This window comes from Mustela putorius, unplaced genomic scaffold, assembly GCF_011764305.1.
Source record: "Mustela putorius furo isolate JIRA1106 unplaced genomic scaffold, ASM1176430v1.1 tig00000083_pilon_pilon_pilon, whole genome shotgun sequence".
In the NCBI taxonomy this organism is placed as follows: domain Eukaryota; kingdom Metazoa; phylum Chordata; class Mammalia; order Carnivora; family Mustelidae; genus Mustela; species Mustela putorius.
The window spans coordinates 11574404-11593579 of NW_025421273.1; the positions used below are offsets into that span (position 1 = coordinate 11574404).

The following is a 19176-nucleotide window of genomic DNA, read 5'->3' on the forward strand; positions in this document are numbered from 1 at the left end:
CTGTTTTCCACACTGCCTGCACCAGCTGACATTTCCACCAGTGCACAACGGTTCCTTTCTCCATATCCTCACCAACACCTGCTGTTTCCTGTGTTGTTGATTCCATCCGTTCTGACAGGTGTGAGGTGGTATCTCATTGTGGTTTTGATAATGAGTGATGTTGAGGATATTTTCATGTGCCTGGACTTTACTTACTTTTCTTTTTTTTTTTTTTTTTTTTTTTTTTAAAGATTTTATTTATTTGACAGAGAGAGATCACAAGCAGGCAGAGAGGCAGGCAGAGAGAGAGGAGGAAGCAGGCTCCCTGCCGAGCAGAGAGCCCGATGCGGGCCTCGATCCCAGGACCCTGAGATCATGACCTGAGCCGAAGGCAGCGGCTTAACCCACTGAGCCACCCAGGCGCCCACTTTTCTTTTTTTTTTAATTATTTATTCATCAGAGACAGAGCGCGCACACAAGCCAGGGGAGCAGCAGGCAGAGGGAAAAGCAGGTTCTCTGCTGAGCAAGGAATCCGATTTGGGACTCGATCCCAAGACCCTGAGATCATGACCTAAGCTGAAGGCAGATGCCCAACCGACTGAGCCACCCAGGTGCCCTTAGACTTTAGTTTAATTCGTAGGGGCTTTATAAACTATTTATAGTAACAACACACCCCATCTGACCACTCTGCATAAGTCACTTCTTTCTTATTTTAAATTTTAAAAAGTAATATATATTTGCAAAAAAATCAAACAACCTAAAACACAGAGGGAAAGTGCCCCCTCACCCTTGGGGCACAAGGCTGCACAGCTGGGGCTTTGGAGCCACATGGCCAGGCCCCCAGAGTTGTCCTGTCCCTGCCTCCCCATGTCTCATTCTCAGGAGGAATCACTGCTGGAGAGTTCATTTTAAGAGATTATAAAAACTAAAACTTACCATGCTTCCAGCTGCCATCATTACCAAAACACTGCAGCACTGTTCGCACAAAGTCCTTGGCATTAAAACAAATAACAGGACATTTACATTTCAGGATTTGAAACAGAACTTTCCTGGAAGATGAAAAGAAATTCACTGATTCAGACAATTTAGAATTTCTGACCTTAGAGAAAAATAGTTCTGTTGCTCTACTGACAGGTATCACTTGCTAGTACTACCATGTAGACATTCTTCTTCTAAGATGCTCATGGAGGTTAAGTGGGATCCTGTGGGAAGGTGCTACTTCTCTGCACTTAGAGATGATGAAGCTGAGACAGGCCGTCCAGCTGTTCAGAGCCCATCCCTGTGGAAAGTCACATCTCGCATTCCTGACTGGAGCACACACTCTCTGGACCCCTGACAGGCTCCCCAGTATGGCTCTCTTGCCTGCTCTCCCAGCACACACTCCCAAAACTCTGCCCTCGGCTCCCACTGAATTGTCTTTCCTCTACCAGCACACAGTGCTACATCCTCTCACAGTATGGGGCCACACCACATGCTGCATTCTTGCCTGCAATTCTCCTCCTTCGATTTCTGCAAACTGCCCCTTTCGCACGCAGGGGGTTGCCCCTTCTCTGTTCCTTCTCTACTCCTGTTCATGTACCAGCCGCAGCTGGGACCACATCTGTACGTAATTTACCTTAAAAGTAGGCTTGCCCCATTGCACTGTGAGCTCCTCAGATATGGGATTCTTTTTTTTTTTTAAATTTTATTTATTTATTTGACAAAGACAGAGATCGCAAGCAGGCAGAGAGGCAGGCAGAGAGAGAGAGGAGGAAGCAGGCTTCCCGCTGAGCAGAGAGCCCAATGCGGGGCTCAATGCCAGGACCCTGAGATCATGACCTGAGCTGAAGGCGGAGGCTCTAACCCGTTGAGCCACCCAGGCGTCCCGGATATGGGATTCTTAAGAGTCATCATTTACAGCACTAACCATGATGACACCATGCAAAACACTTCAAAGGACTGCTAATACTGAAATCTTAGCACAACCCTGTTAGGCAGGCACTAGGTCCACTTTACAGACAAGGAAACTAAGGCTCAGAGTGGCTAAACAATTTTCACAGCAAGCCCCTATCTTGCTGCTGCCAGGACCTGCACTATAAATCTTCCTTTATAGGAACTCTGTATTTGTACTTTAATGAGGGTCTTGCATGTGGCTGAGGGAGAACGAAAGCAGGAGCCCACTCAGCTCGGCACACAGAGCCAACAGAGGTTAAGAGGTTAGATTCTGTTCTGCCTGCTGCACGGGCATTGGCATTTTCTTGTGTGGTTTCACGGGGGTTTCTCTGGAAGAGGAGGCCCGGCAGGTAGGGAGGACAGAGGGTCTGGCTTTACAGACTTGGAAGGGTGCAGGGAGGAGAGAGGGGAGAGGGGCTGGAAGATTTCAGGTGCGAAGAGCTGTGCTTCCACACTGATGCCTTTGTTTGCTGCAGATGAGAAGTCCCTACTCAGGTCACCTAAGAACTGTGGAATCGCCCACTAGTAAGAGATGCAGGCTAGTGGGTTTCTATCTCAAGGTAAGACAAGAAGAGCGTCCTGTAAGACAAAGTGGCTGAAACACAGTGTGGTTTGTAACTCAGTTATGGAAGTCGATTGTGTCATGTTTGCAAGCAAAAAGGCAGCCAGAATATAAAAAAGTTAGACTTGAGTCTAAAAGAGGAAGCCTGATTGGAAAGCTCAAGACTGACTAATGGCTATTTCTCGAGTCTCAATTCCATCATCTATAAACTGGAACTAACAAGATCCAACATGTACAGTTAATGTGAAGACGAAGAGACTGCGGGTGTGTACGAAGACCTTGCATGGGTTTGCAATAAATGCTATTCGAAACATTTTGTGTAAAAAAGTTATTTATGTGTGTTTCCATTTAAATGTGATTTATTTAAATTCATTTTAAATCTCCAACATACTATCATGGAATTGGGATTATTACTTCCAATTTTAAGGTATGTGAAGCCGTGTCTTCATATAATTGTCTTGGAACTTACAAAAGTTAAACCTTAATATTCATTAATCCAAAAATCCAACTGAATAAATATTTGTGAAGCACATGCTCGGTCACATTGTCCTTGGCTTGTGGAGACACAGGAATGAGAAAGACATAAAAATCCCTGGTGACGGGGGCGGCGTTTTGTACACATGCACCTCAGGGGGGATGTGCACTGTGGGCGCGGGGCGGGGTGGGGGAGCATTGCTATGCACATTGAGCAGGGAAGGCCTATGGACCATGCTGTAACACCACAGGGAAGACTTGAGGGGTAAGGTGAACAAAAGTCCTCTTGAAGAGGGAAAGTTCTCTACAGAAAATTTTACCCAATACATGTGGAAGAAATGATAAACACAGAAAAAATCACCATCTTCTGAGAGTACTTAAAAAGCGATTTCAACGACCACTATGGGGACATTCACAACAGAAAGAGCACGCTGACACCACTCAGCCCACAGCTCCATCAGAATGTCACAGATGTGAGGACAACATGACTTCATCGCAAAAGGTAGCCAGATCGAGGGCAGGGCGTCCAGCCAAATGTGATGTTCAGGAAAATCCTAGATAAAATTTTTATCTGAAAAAATAGAGAAATTTTTTTTAGAGATGTATGCCTGTAGTTGTAAGAATGTTTCTTCCAACACTTGGGACATAATTATACTAAAAAATTGTTTATCTGGAATGCAAACTTAGCATCCTGCATTTTTATTTGCTAAATCTGACCATCCAGCTGTACCGCAGATGGGGCGTGAGGTGGGCAGCACCACCCAGGGAAGTGCCCTTGAGACAAGAGCTGGAGCAGGATAATGGGGCTTGCATGATGAAGATCTAGTCTCTAGACATATGGAGGAAAGGGAAACAAGGCAAGGAACCCCACAATCACAAAACAGGTAAGCCCAGGACACGGGGTCTCCTGCAAGATGGGGTCAGAGGTCGGAGACAAGAAATGGCACACGTGACCATGCTGGTCCTGATCCGAGTAGATCGAGTGTAGGAGGACATTTAAAAATTCAGGTAAGGGTGCCTGGGTGGCTCAGTGGGTTAAGCCGCTGCCTTCGGCTCAGGTCATGATCTCGGGATCCTGGGATCGAGTCCCGCATCGGGCTCTCTGCTCAGCAGGGATCCTGCTTCCTCCTTTCTCTCTCTCTGCCTGCCTCTCTGCCTACTTGTAATCTCTGTCTGTAAAATAAATAAATAAAATATTTTAAAAAAATAAAATAAAAATAAAAATAAAAATTCAGGTAACCTGAAATGTGGATTGAGTATTAAATTTGCTAAGTCTGAGAACAGCATTGTGTCCAGGTGAAGAAGAGCCCAGGTGTTTTACAGCTGCCTCCTGAGCCCTGGGGGCTAAAACAACTGTCTGGGATTTTCCCTAATCCCTGTTCCCTACCCCTCTCCTCGAAAAGGGGCTGATGAAGGAAGCACAGAAAAACCTTTGGTAACTGTTTGGTCCAAATGGGTGTGTATACAGAGCTCATTACACTCCTTTCTGTAGACTCAAGTTTTCATAGTTCGCTTTTTTGTGTTTTGTGGGGGTTTTTGATTCAGAGGAATGGGGCAGCACACCCTGTGGACCCCTGGGAGCAGGCTGCAGGGTTGGGGGAGAGTGGCACAAGGAAGTCCCTCTGGGAGAGCAAGGAGGCTGGGGTGCATCGAGAGCAGGGGAAGAGGAGCTCCCAGGCCTGGGGAGGGGCCATGGGCAGACCTGCAGGCATCTTTGGGAGCTGTCGCAGGGCTCTGTGTAGGGAGTATGTGCCCTGACTTAGTGCGCAAACCCTCTCTGGGAGCCGGGTGCAAAACAGGCCAAGGGGCAGGTGGAGGCAGCAGGCCCTTGGGAAGCCCCTGCCTGGTTCAATGTCAGGAGGAGCAGGGGGGGCCTGCACCACATGGCAGCAGCAGAGGGCAAGGGCGGTCAGCTGCTAGCTGTGCTGTGAAGGCAGAGCCAGAGGGGTGTACTAAGAGCTTAGATGAAAATAAGAGAGAAGTTAAAGAAAATGCCAAGACTGTTGGCCTGAGCTCATGGAGAGCAAATGCTGACATTAACCTTGACCACAAAGGCTGTCAGAGGTGGGTTTCAGGAAGACAGGAGCTCTGTTTTGCATGTGTTGAGGACTGTCAGATGTCCAAGTAAAGAGCACTGAGTGGGATACATACATCCAAAATTCAGAAAAGGCCATCCAAACATTAGGACTATTCCCACAGAGGTCTTCCACAGAACAGGCCTGCCTAATTGCAGTGTAAAAATAAGGCTATGGGTTTCCTGCGAGCAGGTTGCTCTATTAGTCATATGTTGTCCCATTCTCACCAAAAATTACTGCAGTACAGATGCCTGATGTTAAGTTTATGATTGTTGAGGCACTCATTTCAAAAGGCATCTATATTGACTGCTGTATGACAAGCCATTGGCAAAACACCCAAACAAGGAACAAAGTCACCCCCACCTGTGAAGGTCCCCCTCCAGATAGGCCAGGGGCATCTAGACACCTGACCTGTGACTGATCCTGCTTCTCCCTTCCTGAACCCTAACTCCCACTTTTAGGACTTCTATTAGCCAATAAAAGAAAAACCTTGAAACCCCCACACCCCCATCCTCACACTGTACTAAAGGCAAAGCCTGCACCCTCTCTTTTTCTAGCTATGACTTTGCTGTGTGGCCCCTGGTGTGCTGTGTACCCTCTAGGGCCTGTGAGTAATGAATCTTGTTCCTCAGAGTTCCCTGATGGTTTTTGCTGAATTGTGTCCTGTGATGCTAAGAACTCTAAGGGTTGGGCCAGCCATAGCACTGGCCCCTGGCACTCCTCACCAAGACAACACTGATGCCGCAACTGCCTACAACTCCCCCACGGCCCAGTGAGACTGTAGGAGGCCCACAGGGCCAGGCCCAGACCCCATCTTCTCACCCCAAGGCCCTGAGGCCCCGTGAACACCTCATCCGGACAGCAGTTTTGAGGATCTCCCACTAAGCAGCTAAGGGGCTGGGACTCGGAGGGCTGGGCAGGCCGGAAGTGGATGTCCCCACCCAAGACAGAAACCCCTTCAGGCTGACAACTCCTGCTAAGAGCTGTGAGGAGGGCAGAGGCTGGAATCCACAACAGGGCTTTTCAGGATCACAACGCGGCAGCTCAAACATCCTGCTCATTCTAAAATTGTCCCATTCTAGGGGCTCCTGGGTAGCTCAGTTGTTAAGTGGCTGCCTTCTGCTCAGGTCATGATCCCAGGGTCCTGGGATCGAGCCCCACGTTGGGCTCCCCGCTCCAAAGAAAGCCTACTTCTCCCTTTCCCCCTGCTTATGTTCCCTCTCTCAGTCAAATAAATAAATAAAATCTTTTAAAAAATTGTCCCATTCTAAAGGGGCAGATCCAAGTGAGCTATATCCTAACTATTTCCACAGGATGAAGCTTTGAAACTAACATGAAATTATGTGGTACTGAGGACAATTTACTTTCTAACACTGTAAGGCAGTGAGATAAGGAAAATCATTTGGGACTGTGGTCACAGCAGCAGATCTTCAGGCCTTGGGACCAACCTTTTCTTACTAACTTCTCATTGAGATGTTTCAAATCCAGGAGGGGCTCCCATGAAAGAACAGACCCTTTATTCCAGAAGCTCTCTGAGGGAAAGCAGGCCAGTGTGTGCAGAGCTTTCTGTCATTTAGATCCATTTTATTTTCACGTACCCACACAAAACTTCTAAATTTTAAATAATTCGAGCTTGGGAGGCTTTCAATTGAACCCAATGAAGCAGACATGTACGCAGGAAGTAAGGCAGTGGGAGATTTCTGACCTGGCAAACTGATTATATGCTTCTTGCTCTCGGCCCCCAGTGGAGGACTGCTCTGTTTCAAGGTAGATATACTGCTCATGGAGTGTGGAGCCTTCCCTCAGGACACTGTCAGAGGCTGAGACCTCCAGAAGACCACTGCTGTTTACATGGCTCTGTAGTAACACTGCAATTCCTTTAACAGAGGGAACCAGAGCCTGTGAATACAAATAGTTTCCAAATTAAACACAATGTATTTATTCAAGAAAGGTATGTCTTACAATTAAACAGAGACAAAAGGTCTGCAATTAAATTTGTAAATAAACAGCTCTCTTAATGACAGTCAAGGCCAAAAACCAAACCCATGATCTTACTCTTCAAATCTGGTCTCCTCCCTAGTCAACATCATAGCAGAAGCCTTAGCCAGTGTAACACAATGGGAAAAGGAAATAAAAGGCATATAAATCAGAAATTAAGAACTATACCATCCCTATTTACACATGACACAAATGTCTGCATAAAAACCCAAAGGAATTAACAAAAAACTCCTGGAACCAATATGAGAGTTTAGCAAGGTTGCAAGAAACAAGATTAAAACATAACATCAATTGTATTTCTACACACTCTCAGTGAACATGTAAAACTGATCTTTTTCTAAAAAAAAATATATTACCAGGGGGTACCTGGGTAGCTTAGTCGGTTAAGCATCTGACTCTTGACTTCGGCTCAGGTAATGGTCTCAGTGCTGTGAGACTGAGCCCTGCATCATGCTCCATGCTGGGTCTGGAGCCTGTTTAAGATTCTTTCTTTTTTTCTCTCTCTCTCCCCTTCTGCTCCAACCTCCACACGTGTGCACACATGTGCTCTTTTCCCCTATTCTATTATAAATAAATTAATTTCAACACACAAGAGGCTGGTCTGTGCCCCTTACCTCACACCACACACAAAAATGAACTCAAAGCGAGCCACAGATTTTAACGGAAGAGTGAAAACCATAAATTCTTAAAAGAAAACAGAAGTAGGGATGCCTCGGTGGCTCAGTGGGTTACAGCCTCTGCCTTCTGCTGGGGTCATGATCCCAGGATCCTGGGATCAAGCCCCACATCGGGCTCTCTGCTCGGCAGGGAGCCTGCTTCCTCCTCTCTCTCTCTGCTTGCCTCTCTGCCTACTTGTGATCTCTGTCTGTCAAATAAATAAATAAAATCTTGAAAAAAAAAAGAAACAGAAGTAAATCTTTAAGACCTGGGATAGGGAAAGCATTCTTAAATATAAAACAAAAGTGCAAGCAATAGAAAAAATTGGTAAGGGGCGCCTGGGTGGCTCCGTGGGTTAAAGTCTCTGCCATCGGCTCAGGTCATGATCCCAGGGTCCTGGGATCGAGCCCTGCATCGGGCTCTCTGCTCAGCAGGGAGCCTGCTTCCTCCTCTCTCTCTGCCTGCCTCTCTGCCTACTTGTGATCTCTGTCAAATAAATAAAATCTTAAAAAAAAGTTGGTAAATTGGAATTCATCAGATTTTTAAAATTTTGTGTTTCAAAACATATGAGTAAGAAATTGAAAAAAATAAGCCACAGATTTGGGGATCTACAAATCACAGACCTGACAAGGGACTCATATAAGAATATAGAAAGAAGGCTTACAGATCCAAAATAAGACACAAATAACCCAATTTAAAAATGGGCAAAAGATCTGAACAGACATTTCACCACAGAGCACATGAGAAGATGTTCAAGGTAATTAGTTATTAGGGAAACGCGATTTAAAACCACAGTGAAATAGCACTTCACACCCGCTAGAACAGCTAAAACCAGACAGACAACAAGGATTGGCAAGAAGGTGGAGAGCTTGGAACCTTGGCATGTTGCTGCTGGAATGCTTAAAAAGGCATCCCCACTCTGGAAGACATTTTGGCAGCTTCTTAAAAATCTGAATAGAACTATGCATTACCAGTCACTCAGCCCTGGGCGGGAGGGGGGAGGGGGGGCTTCAAATCTTATTCATAGCTCTCTTATCAAATCAGACACTAAGAAAACGGGGTTCTTTTATGGTGCCAAAGAAATAACAAAACCCAACACTGTTCACTAACCTGCTCAGCTCTTAGCTGGGTTGAACCATCCTCATATATCAGCGTTATGACCATGGCCACTGCCTGTTTGAGCATCTCAACCAGCTGGCTTTTCTCCAAATCATCCAAATACCTAATGTCACAAAAATGGTCTCCACATGCCCTTGCATTCCCACAGTGTAAGTGGGCTTCAACCTCATCAACACCTTCTTCCAATGCCACATGTTTACTTGTTTTCCCTGAAAAATGACATGTACTACATTTTCTTTTAAGATTCATAGGCATTTCTTTCTCTTCATTATTTTTATTTTCCTTTAGGAAATGCTTTCTTTTACACTCTGTTTTCTGTAGGACCAAAGCCTCTTGGTTACACTGTGGAATGAAACAACTGGGAGGAGCCAATGAGCTGATGTTCTTCTGCTTTTGGTCAGCTGATGGCTGATCTGTGAGTCTGATACTGGAGGTGGGAAGACAGAGCTTGATGGACACACCTGATGCCTGGCTTGTAGAGGAATTCAGATTCTGTAGAAAAACATGAAATATTTCACTAGAATGTAGATTCTTAAGACATATCTATAAACCAAACTAATTTCTGGTAAGCTTTGTCTAAGGTAAAGTGGGGACACAGCTTCACATTATCTGTGATCAAACTTTCGAAGGAAACAATATAGTAGCTTCTAGAGCAGTAATTTTTCTCAGCCCAGGTAGAAGTGCGTATCTGAACCAAGGGCTGGAGTAGACAGGAGTCCCAGAAGTCTCTAGCCATACCCGGAGTACGTAACGATAGGTGCCATGGATGGGAGGATGTTTCAGATGCGCCCAACACTCAAGAGGAGTGATTTACAACTTCCAGGTAAAGGCCACTTACAGAACAAATGAAATCACCACAACTATTTGATAATATGTTCCTCTGTTTACTAACATTTTTAAAACTATAGCTCAACAGCAATCCTCTTCCTGTCTTGATCTAGTACTCTGCAATATTCATTTATAAATTCACAAACCGAGGGTAAAAAAAAGAATCTCTACCCATCTCATTACTATATTCATTTAGAATAAAATGTATATTAAGAGCTTATTTTTCAGATTTGTGTTGTATTTGTTTTAAACAAATGTATATTAATTAATTTTAAAAATAATTTCAGAGGAAAATGTTTCAGTATTTGGCATATGGTCACAGAAAATTTAAGTTTATACTCCTGTTTTAATTACAGAGAAATATTACATGGTTTCAAGAAAAGACTTCCAAGCGTAAAGTTATATTATGTTAATAATTCTGCAGAAGAGGATACAAGAAAAGGAGTTTGAAGAGCAAAAAGGAAATACAAAAATCTAGATTGCTGAAGAATATCTTGCTCATGTTGTTTTTAAAGGGATGCTTGTGGGTATTAAGCTACCAGAGTACAGTATTTAGATTCTAGGGGTTTTATTTTAATGACAATGTAATCATTTTTAAATGTCAATACACCAGGAATTATATACTGTGAAACATTTCAAACTCGTTCTGAATATTTTAAATATCGACTTAAAAATGTCATGAGGTGGGGCACCTGGGTGGCTCATTGTCAGGTGTCTGCCTTTGGCTCAGGTCATGATCCCAGGGTCCTGAGATGGAGCCCTGCACCAGGCTCCCTGCTCAGCTGGGAGTCTTTTCCTCCCTCTTCTTCTGCCTGCCCCTCCCCTTGCTTGTGCTCTCTCAATCTCTGTCAAATAAACAAAATCTTTTAAAAATATATGTCATGAGGTATATGGGCTTTTCGAAATTCTTTTGTGAGAAAAGCAGCAAAACATTGGTGAGCCGATGATGGGAGGGCCACACCAGAGAAGCCTGAGAGAAAAATCTTGCTGGCCTCTCCCCCAGCTTCAGGGCAAACCATGATCCTGTTAACCCCGGGGTGGATCCTGCCATCCCCACTTTACCACAGGGAGTTTCAGTCAGACTGAGCTAGGCGAGGCTTTGAACACAAGCAGTTTTGGCCCCAGAACCTATTCTCTTGGCCACTGTGTCTCCCGTACAAGGCCTTTGGTAAGATGACCTCTTCTTTCCCCTCCCCTCAGGCCCACACTACACAGCTCACCCATGGAGAGTTGTGTCCATTTCCTTCTGAAACTTCTCTGCATTTCAGCTGTCCCACAGCCCCAGCTTTCTTCCTAACCTAAACATTTCTGCCAAGTCCCCTCCCACTCTCTAAAGATGGGACTCCTGATCATCCTGTAGATGTCAACTCAGGCAGAATTTTCACACTTCAGGAGGATTCCCAGACTACGCTCCCCCCTCCCACCAGAAAAAAAAAAAAAAGAGCACAAAAACTGGGTAAGTGGTCTCTCCTACCTACTGTCCTTGGGACTGACCCCAACCATGGCACCCAATGCACCATCCTGTGGGGTCATGGCACTTTTGTGTCTTTCCCTCCCCCATCCAGCAATTTCAACTGTGAGCTCCCAGAGAAGAACTCCATTCTTGATTTTCTGAAGCGTGGTAGCCACAGTGCCTAGCATACATTAGACACTTAATAAGCATGTGCTGAACGAGTGAAAGTTATTTATTTATTTATTTTTTTTAAGGTTTTATTTATTTATTTGACAGAGAGAAATCACAGGTAGATGGAGAGGCAGGCAGAGAGAGAGAGGGAAGCAGGCTCTCTGCTGAGCAGAGAGCCCGATGCGGGACTCGATCCCAGGACTCTGAGATCATGACCCGAGCCGAAGGCAGCGGCTTAACCCACTGAGCCACCCAGGCGCCCCAAAAGTTATTTAGAATTAATCATATTTGCAATGATTTACCCTTTTTTCCAGTGATTGATTCTCATTTTCAAGAAGTACTCTATACTCATTACAGGAACTGTTTACCACTTCTGCAGCTTCTAAAAACACAAAAAGGAAACATGCATTAAAGAAACATTGAATCTAAGTCATATAATTAGCTAAACATTGAAAGTGGCCTCTACAACCATGTCACTTACTCATTATTTACTTACGTAAAACAGTGAAATAATATTCAGACCCAAAATGTATACTACCATTGCAATAAATATTTATGTAACAGATCTTCAAATTATCTGGAGACAGAGCCACATAATCATGACACATTTATTAGAATTATTACTTGATATTTCCACTGAATACTGGAGTCTGAAAACCCAAGTTCAACATTTTGTGGAAACCTTGAAAGTATTAAAGGTTTGAGGAAATTCCTATAATGAATAATATTGCAATGGAACAATTAGAGGTTCAGTAAAGAATCATTAATACAAACCTCTCTTTTAAATTTTGTTTTAATATTAATAAGCCTGGGCTGAACAGTAAGTGATGGAACCACATTCAACCCCAGGCAACATGACTCAGGTGTTCGTGCTCTTAGCACTGTGATTTATGTTCTCTCTACAGCAACAATAACAACCAAGAAATGCAAACAGCGGGAATCTTTGCAGTAGAAAGAACAAAGGATAAATTTAACAAAAAGGCATGAGGCACTCAATGATGAAAAGTTAAAATCTCATAAAGTGGCATAAAACTAGATCTCTACAAATGAAAAGACATAGCATCCAAATGGGCACAAAATGTCCAATTCTTCCAAAAACAATTTTAATACAATTCCAATTAGAGACCCTATAGAGCTCTTTCAATTGAAAAAAATGTCAAAGTGCATATGAAATATTAAATATTTGAAAACAGATACAAAAGGTAAGTTAAAAACCAATAAAAGGCTCGCCTTGCTGGATTATCAGAACATACTCTTTAGCCCCTGCAATCAAATTCACGTTGTATTCAAATAGGAAGAGTCAAAAGATTTCTAGAACAGAACAGACAATGCAGAAACTGACCCAAGGCTTTATGAGATGCTACTACAGAACAAAGATGGCATCTCAATTCAGTAGAAAACAACAGATTAATAAATAGGGATAGCAGCATTGCTTCTGAAAGAGCAGAACACACTGGGAAAACCGTTTGGAAGAAACATGATAAAGGGATGATATCTGTGTTTTACAGAGTCCTTAAACACTGGCAAAAAAAAAAAAAAAGACAATTGAATTTTAAAAAATTAGCAAAAGATAGGAAGAAGCAGTACACAAATTAGCAAATCCAAGAAACATGATATAATACTCAAACTCACTGGTGGTCAGGGAACCAACCAGAAATGGACAGATGTAGTTTCAGGCATTGCTGGTAAAAATGTGAATAGCTAGGGGCACCTGAGTGGCTCAGTGGTTGAGGCCTTTGCCTTCAGCTCAGGTTATAATCCCAGGGTCCTGGGATGGAGCCCCACATCGGGTTCTCTGCTCAGTGAGGAGCCTGCTTCCTCCTCTCTCTCAGCCTGCCTCTCTGCCTGCTTGTGATCTCTGTCAAAGAGATAGAATCTTGAAGAAAAAAAATGTGAATAGCTAGAATCTTCGTGGAAAGCAAACTGTCAACACCTATTGAAATTAAAAACATGCATCGTTTGTGATAATTTGCAAGAGGACTGCCCCAAAGAGGGCAAAGACAGGCTTCCAGGCTGCTACTAATGTTCTGTTTCTTGATTTGCGTGAAGGTTACAGGGGTGCTCGGTTTGTGAAATGTAGAGTTATAAACTCAGAATGTATGTGTTTTGTGTGTAGAGTGTGTGTGTGTGTGTGTGTGTGTGTGTGTGTAACCTCAATAAAAACAAAGGTATGAAGTATATAAATCATTTAACCAAACAACCTCACTATTGGCTGTTTCATAGAAACATATGCAACAGTAAATAGGTCTAAACCAAAACATCTATGGCAGTGTATTGGTTTACCGCAAAGGACTGAAAGCAAAGCAGATACCAATCGAGAGAAGGTGATGATTCAACTATGTAACATCTACACCATGAAGCACACAACCACTGAAAAGAATGACTTAGAGCTTTATTGGCTGCCTTGTAGATGCAGAATCTGTGAAAATATCTCATTTTTGCAACCCATGACTGAATCTCCCCATTTTTGTATGTATGTTATACACACCCAGTGGCACAGGCCTGGTCCCCAGGAGGCAGACTCTGAAGTGGTTTGCATTTGGAAAGGTTATTGGGGGAGTGCTCTCAGGATCAACGTGTACAAGAGCATGACAGGAGGACCGGGCGTCATTTCAGAGGCCTGCTTGCGACCTGGGTGGCCTGTAGAGTTATTCCCCAGTGGGTCAAGGGGGCGGGACTTTATAAGCCAGCACCGAGCAGTCATTGTGTCGATTGCCCCCGGGAAAGGAATGTGCAGCCGAGACAGCCACCCAGAGAGGCTGTGTTGTGAGCAGACAGGCAGACACTCCCAGCCGGTGGGGTGACGAATAGCTTAGTCCTAGTGCAGGAGCCTGGGCATCCACAGGGCTCAATGCCGTCCTCTGCTGTACCGCACCACTCCCAGCCACTTGCTGCAGATACGTTTCTGAAAGCAGCTCCTTCAGGATTCTGGTGGGCCTCTGACTGGGGGAAACTTTTAAAGGGAAGGTTAATGGGATGACCTGCATTCCCTGGTCATAGCAGCGAGTCTCAAAGCTATAAAGAAGATTCGTGTCCCTGTTCTAATGCACATTCTAGAATCCCCTCAACCCAGCTTAGCTCCTCTGCTGGTCTAGGTGGCTTACCTGACCGATGGAGTTACCCAAACCTTTCATCCCTGAGAGGTGTAAGCTCCTGGCCACCATGGTCACTGCACTGGCCATGAGATTTGGACAGAGGACAGAGGTGACCAAGTGCATGCTCTCCTGCACCATCATGTAACAGCAACCCTGACTTCTGATGACCAGGACGCATCCCAAGCAAGGTGCGGACCACACGCCCTGCCTATGTCTCTTGGCCTAAGACTATTAAAAAGACAAGGCAGCTGCTGCAGCTTCAATTTAAATGGTATTCTTCCTGTATCCCCGGGGGACTTCCCCTCTGACAGTAAAGTCTCATTCTGCAGAACCCAGAGGTATTGGGGGAGACAGATTTACTGACTGGAGCCCTGGAAGTGATGATAAACCGGACCACTCTCACATCGCCCTTTTGATTTGTATAGGCCCCTTAATTACACATACTAGGGACACCACCCTCTGGAGGGAACTCCTCCACGCTGCACCTGCTACAGGTTCCTCCGTTGGGGTGGTGGTCCTGGGTGTATAGCTGAGGGAACCCTTGGGTCCCATAGTCATGTGCCCACTGCAGCTCCTTTGCTGTATAGTGGGTGCCCAAGTCCAATGCAATGCTTGTGGGACTGTTAGTGGATCAAAGGCTCTGGGCCTTGGATCACAGGGCTGAGGCCCTGCAAACAGGAAAGGGAAAGCCATGCCTGGAATGGATCAATGCACCCTTAGGGGGATAAGAGGTTCAGTGTCATCAACTTGCCACCAAGTGACTGTTTCCTCAAAGGATGCTATTACTATGGTGTTTGGTCTGTTGTTGGAAGGTTGGACACTCAGCAGAGGCAGTAACTAGATCAGCCTTGGTGAGTGCGAGCGCAATCGTTGGGTCCAGGCGAGGCCTCCACCCCACCTATGGCCACTTGAGAGCCCCAGGTGCTTGTACTGGGACAGTAGGTGACAGACTAGTGCATGAAATGCAAGTCATTCCCACTGTTTATTCCTTCAACCCTCTACCTCAGGGAGCTGCTCTGTCTGCTTTACTGTGTATAGTTCTTTACTCCTTGGTAGCTAATCCCCTTACTAGCTAACATGCTGTACCTTTCCCTGTTCAAATTACCCTATGGTTTGTTTCACCTGACTGGCACATGTCTCATGGGCTTCAACAGGCCCAATTGGCCCTTCTTGGCTAGGCTGCTGACTTATGGCCAGGAGAGGCGGCAAAAATTCCTCCTTCTACAACAAGCATCCCGTACGGTCTTCAGCAATGGCGGGAAAATGAGACACTGCCTTAACAGAGTAGACACTTCTGCATGCCCCAGAGGCATCTGGGATTCAGGATTTGAACATGCCGATCCACATGTTCCCATGACAGATCTCAGGGTCTGGTCCCTCTTCCTGATCAAGGCCCTGACCTTGAGGTAGCACACCTGCCTAGGCTGAGAAGCCAACCTTTTCTAGAGCTCTCCAAGTATCAGGACTAAGCACTGGTCTTTGGCTGAGTGGTCTCTTTGTAGACTACTAGGGAAGCCCCCTGATTACCACATTTAGCCTTTAACCGCTAATCACTCTCAGCCCTTGTCTTTTTCCTAAGGATTTATTCTTCTTAGCCACAGCCACCAATACCATTGTCTGCCACACCATCCATCCCCAAAGTTGCAACTGCACTGCTGCCAGTCCTAGTCTGCCTACCACCTATGATGGTCATCAGTGCCAGTCAAATACCACAACACTGTGTGCTCAGACCACTCCTGGCAACAACTGTAGCAGATTAGGTTCCCGGGAACCAGACTGAGCTTCGCCCACAGGAAGTTGATGGGGGGACGGAAGGACTGAGTGAAGGGGATGCTCCCGTACAGTATCATTGCAAGAAGACGTCAGTCAACCCCACTGCAGGCGGAAAGGGGTCTGGATGGCACAGCACAGCCACATATGCAAGCTAGAATTAGTCACAGAAAGAAATGGACAAAAACATAAAAGGGAAAAACTAAGTTTATAGCTTGGGTTAGTAACAAGGGGAGAGTTCAACAAACACAGCATTAAGTCCGAACTAAGAAAACAACGTGCAGATGAACCCTTTCACTACTTACCTGTGTGTATAAGCATTTAAAGAAAATATTTTTTACATGTGGGATTATTTTCGTTTTGTTTAAAAGAATTTCCTAACTATTACAAAAAACAAAACAAAACAAAAAAACCCTCCCAAAGTATCGAGAAAAATATTTACAACATATATAAAAGAAGTCCCTCAAGGGCCCCCGGGTGGCTCAGTTGGTTAAGCGTCTGCTTTCGGCTCAGGTCGTGATCCTGGGGTCCTGGGATCGAGTCCTAGATCAGGCTCCCTGCTCAGCAGGGAGACTGCCTCTCCCTCTGCCTCTGCTGCTCTTACTGCATATGCTTTCTTTCCATCAAATAAATAAAATCTTAAAAAAAAAAAAGTCCTTCAATATGTGTTGTGTGTAGAAAGCTCTTACACATCCATGAGAGGAATCCACAGGTGAGTCCAGCTGTGGCAGCATTCAAGGAGAGAACAGCTCAGCCCGCCTCATAGCTGGAAGCACACCAGCAGTTAGAGGTCCACCCAAACAAGCCGTCCATCTCACAGTGTGCTCACTGGAGCTGCAGGCGAACGCAGTGCAGTTCACATTAAAAAGGCATGCTGGTGGCAGTGTTCTGAGCAACAGGCCTGGGTGACTCAGTCAGCAGGGCACCCAACTCTTGATTTAGGCTCAGGTCATGTTCTCGGGGTCCTGAGATGGAGCTCCACATTCAGTCCAACACTCAGCAGGGGATGGGAGGGTCTGCTTCCTCTCCCTCTGCCCTTCCCCTCACCCATGCGTTCTCTCTCAAGCATTTTGAGAGTTTTTTAAAGAGTTGAGAGAGAGCAGGAACAGGGTGGGCGGGGAGAGGGAGAAGCAGGCTCCCCACTGAGCCAGCAGTCCAACATGGCACTCTATTCCAAGACCTTGAGATCATGACCTGAGCCAAAGGCACACACTTACCTGAGCCACCCAGGTACCCCACAAAAAGTATTTTGAGCAGGACCTTGTAAAATGCTGCTCTCACCACTGAACTGAATTAAAGAGAAAGTAAAGTATTAAGTAGAGGATGATACTGGAAAATGTCATGTTTGGAGGTTGCAGCCAAATCTGACTAGGGTGTAAAGTAAGAGAGGGAGGTGGTAGGGCAGAAGACTGGGGGAAAAAAAAAAACCAAAAACAAAAAAACAAGACTGAACAGGGCAAGCAGGAATCTCTCTGAGCACATGGGATGTTTCTGTAGGTGAATCTGCAGAGGGCAGGGACAAGAGCTGAGCTAGTTCTAGCAAAGGCATGAGGGCAAGACAAGGGGCAATAATGAAGGCAAACAGCAATGAGGAAGCCACTGCCAAAATCCGAGTGAGAAGGAAGGCAGGCTTGTACGAGGGCAGTAGGGATTGACATCCAACACCTAGAGGGGCTTGCCAAGTGACTGGACCTAAGGATTTTATGTTTATTTCATAGAAATAAAAATAATACATGTTTATCCATCATACTCTTGACTATAATGAACATAATCGAGACAGATCTGCTTAGTCATTTAATTTTATGTTATCTGTCCTTGAAATCGCAAGGATTTCTATTGGATGGTGGGATAAAGACACCCTTCACATTAATGAACTGGATTTTCATGAATATTTTCCGTTGGGGTCTCAAACTGTATTACTTTGTAATGTCTGTAAAAATATACACACACACGGGGCGCCTGGGTGGCTCAGTGGATTAAGCCGCTGCTTTCGGCACAGGTCATGATCTCAGGGTCCTGGGACCAAGCCCCACATCTGCCTCAGCATCCCTGCTGAGCAGAGAGCCTGCTTCCCCCTCTCTCTCTGCCTGACTCTCTGGCTACTTGTGATCTGTCAAATAAATAAATAAAATCTTAAAAAAAAAATACACACATACATATATGTACATATTATAAACACATATATATAAATACACACACACACACACACACACACACACACACACACATATATATGTATTTTTCTTTTACTGGAAAACCAAATTCACATCTAAGCTATTAAAATAAAAAACAATTGGGGGCACCTGGGTGGCTCAGTGGGTTAAGCCGCTGCCTTCGGCTCAGGTCATGATCTCAGGGTCCTGGGATCAAGTCCCGCATCGGGCTCTCTGCTCAGCAGGGACCCTGCTTCCTCCTCTCTCTCTGCCTGCCTCTCTGCCTACTTGTGATCTCTCTCTGTCAAATAAATAAATAAAATCTTTAAAAAAATAAAATAAAATAAAATAAAATAAAATAAAAAACAATTGTACCAGAAAACGTTATTTGATTTCTATAGCTACTCAGACAAATCAGAGACATCTTCTAATAACACGTGATGACTCCTCCATATAGCGTTGGACATGGCCACGGGTCAGCTGGTAACCCTGGGCCGCCCTGCAAACTCCTCCCTCATAATTACCAAAAGCTTTCAACAGCATTACTGACCCATCAAATGACAAAAAAAATTTAAGTGAAATGAACTCTTTTTTTTTTAATTAATTATTTATTTGACAGAGAGAGAGAAAGAGAGATCACAAGTAGGCAGAGAGGAAGGCAGAGAGAGAGAGAGGAGGAAGCAGGCTCCCTGCTGAGCAGAGAGCCCGATGCGGGACTCGTTCCCAGGACCCTGAGATCATGACCTGAGCCGAAGGCAGCGGCTTAACCCACTGAGCCACCCAGGCGCCCTGAACTCACTTTTCAATGTAGTTTTAAAGGTGCATGGATTGAAGTACAAAGCTAAGCCACAGTCACAAAAGACCCAACAAGACAACGGCTGGAAGAACAAAGTTTATTTCTCTTTCATGT

General features: G+C 44.9%; 1 protein-coding gene across 1 annotated transcript in view; it reads right to left on the reverse strand.

Annotated features, from left to right (window-relative positions):
• Positions 1-19176, reverse strand: part of POLN (DNA polymerase nu) — a 156925-nt gene that overhangs the window by 119123 nt on the left and 18626 nt on the right. The window contains exons 3-6 of the mRNA XM_013045794.2: positions 11551-11630; positions 8788-9288; positions 6728-6921; positions 916-1028 (exon numbers count right to left, since the gene is read on the reverse strand). Of these exons, the coding sequence (XP_012901248.1) occupies positions 916-1028; positions 6728-6921; positions 8788-9288; positions 11551-11630 (888 nt within the window). The remainder of the gene's footprint in view (positions 1-915; positions 1029-6727; positions 6922-8787; positions 9289-11550; positions 11631-19176) is intronic.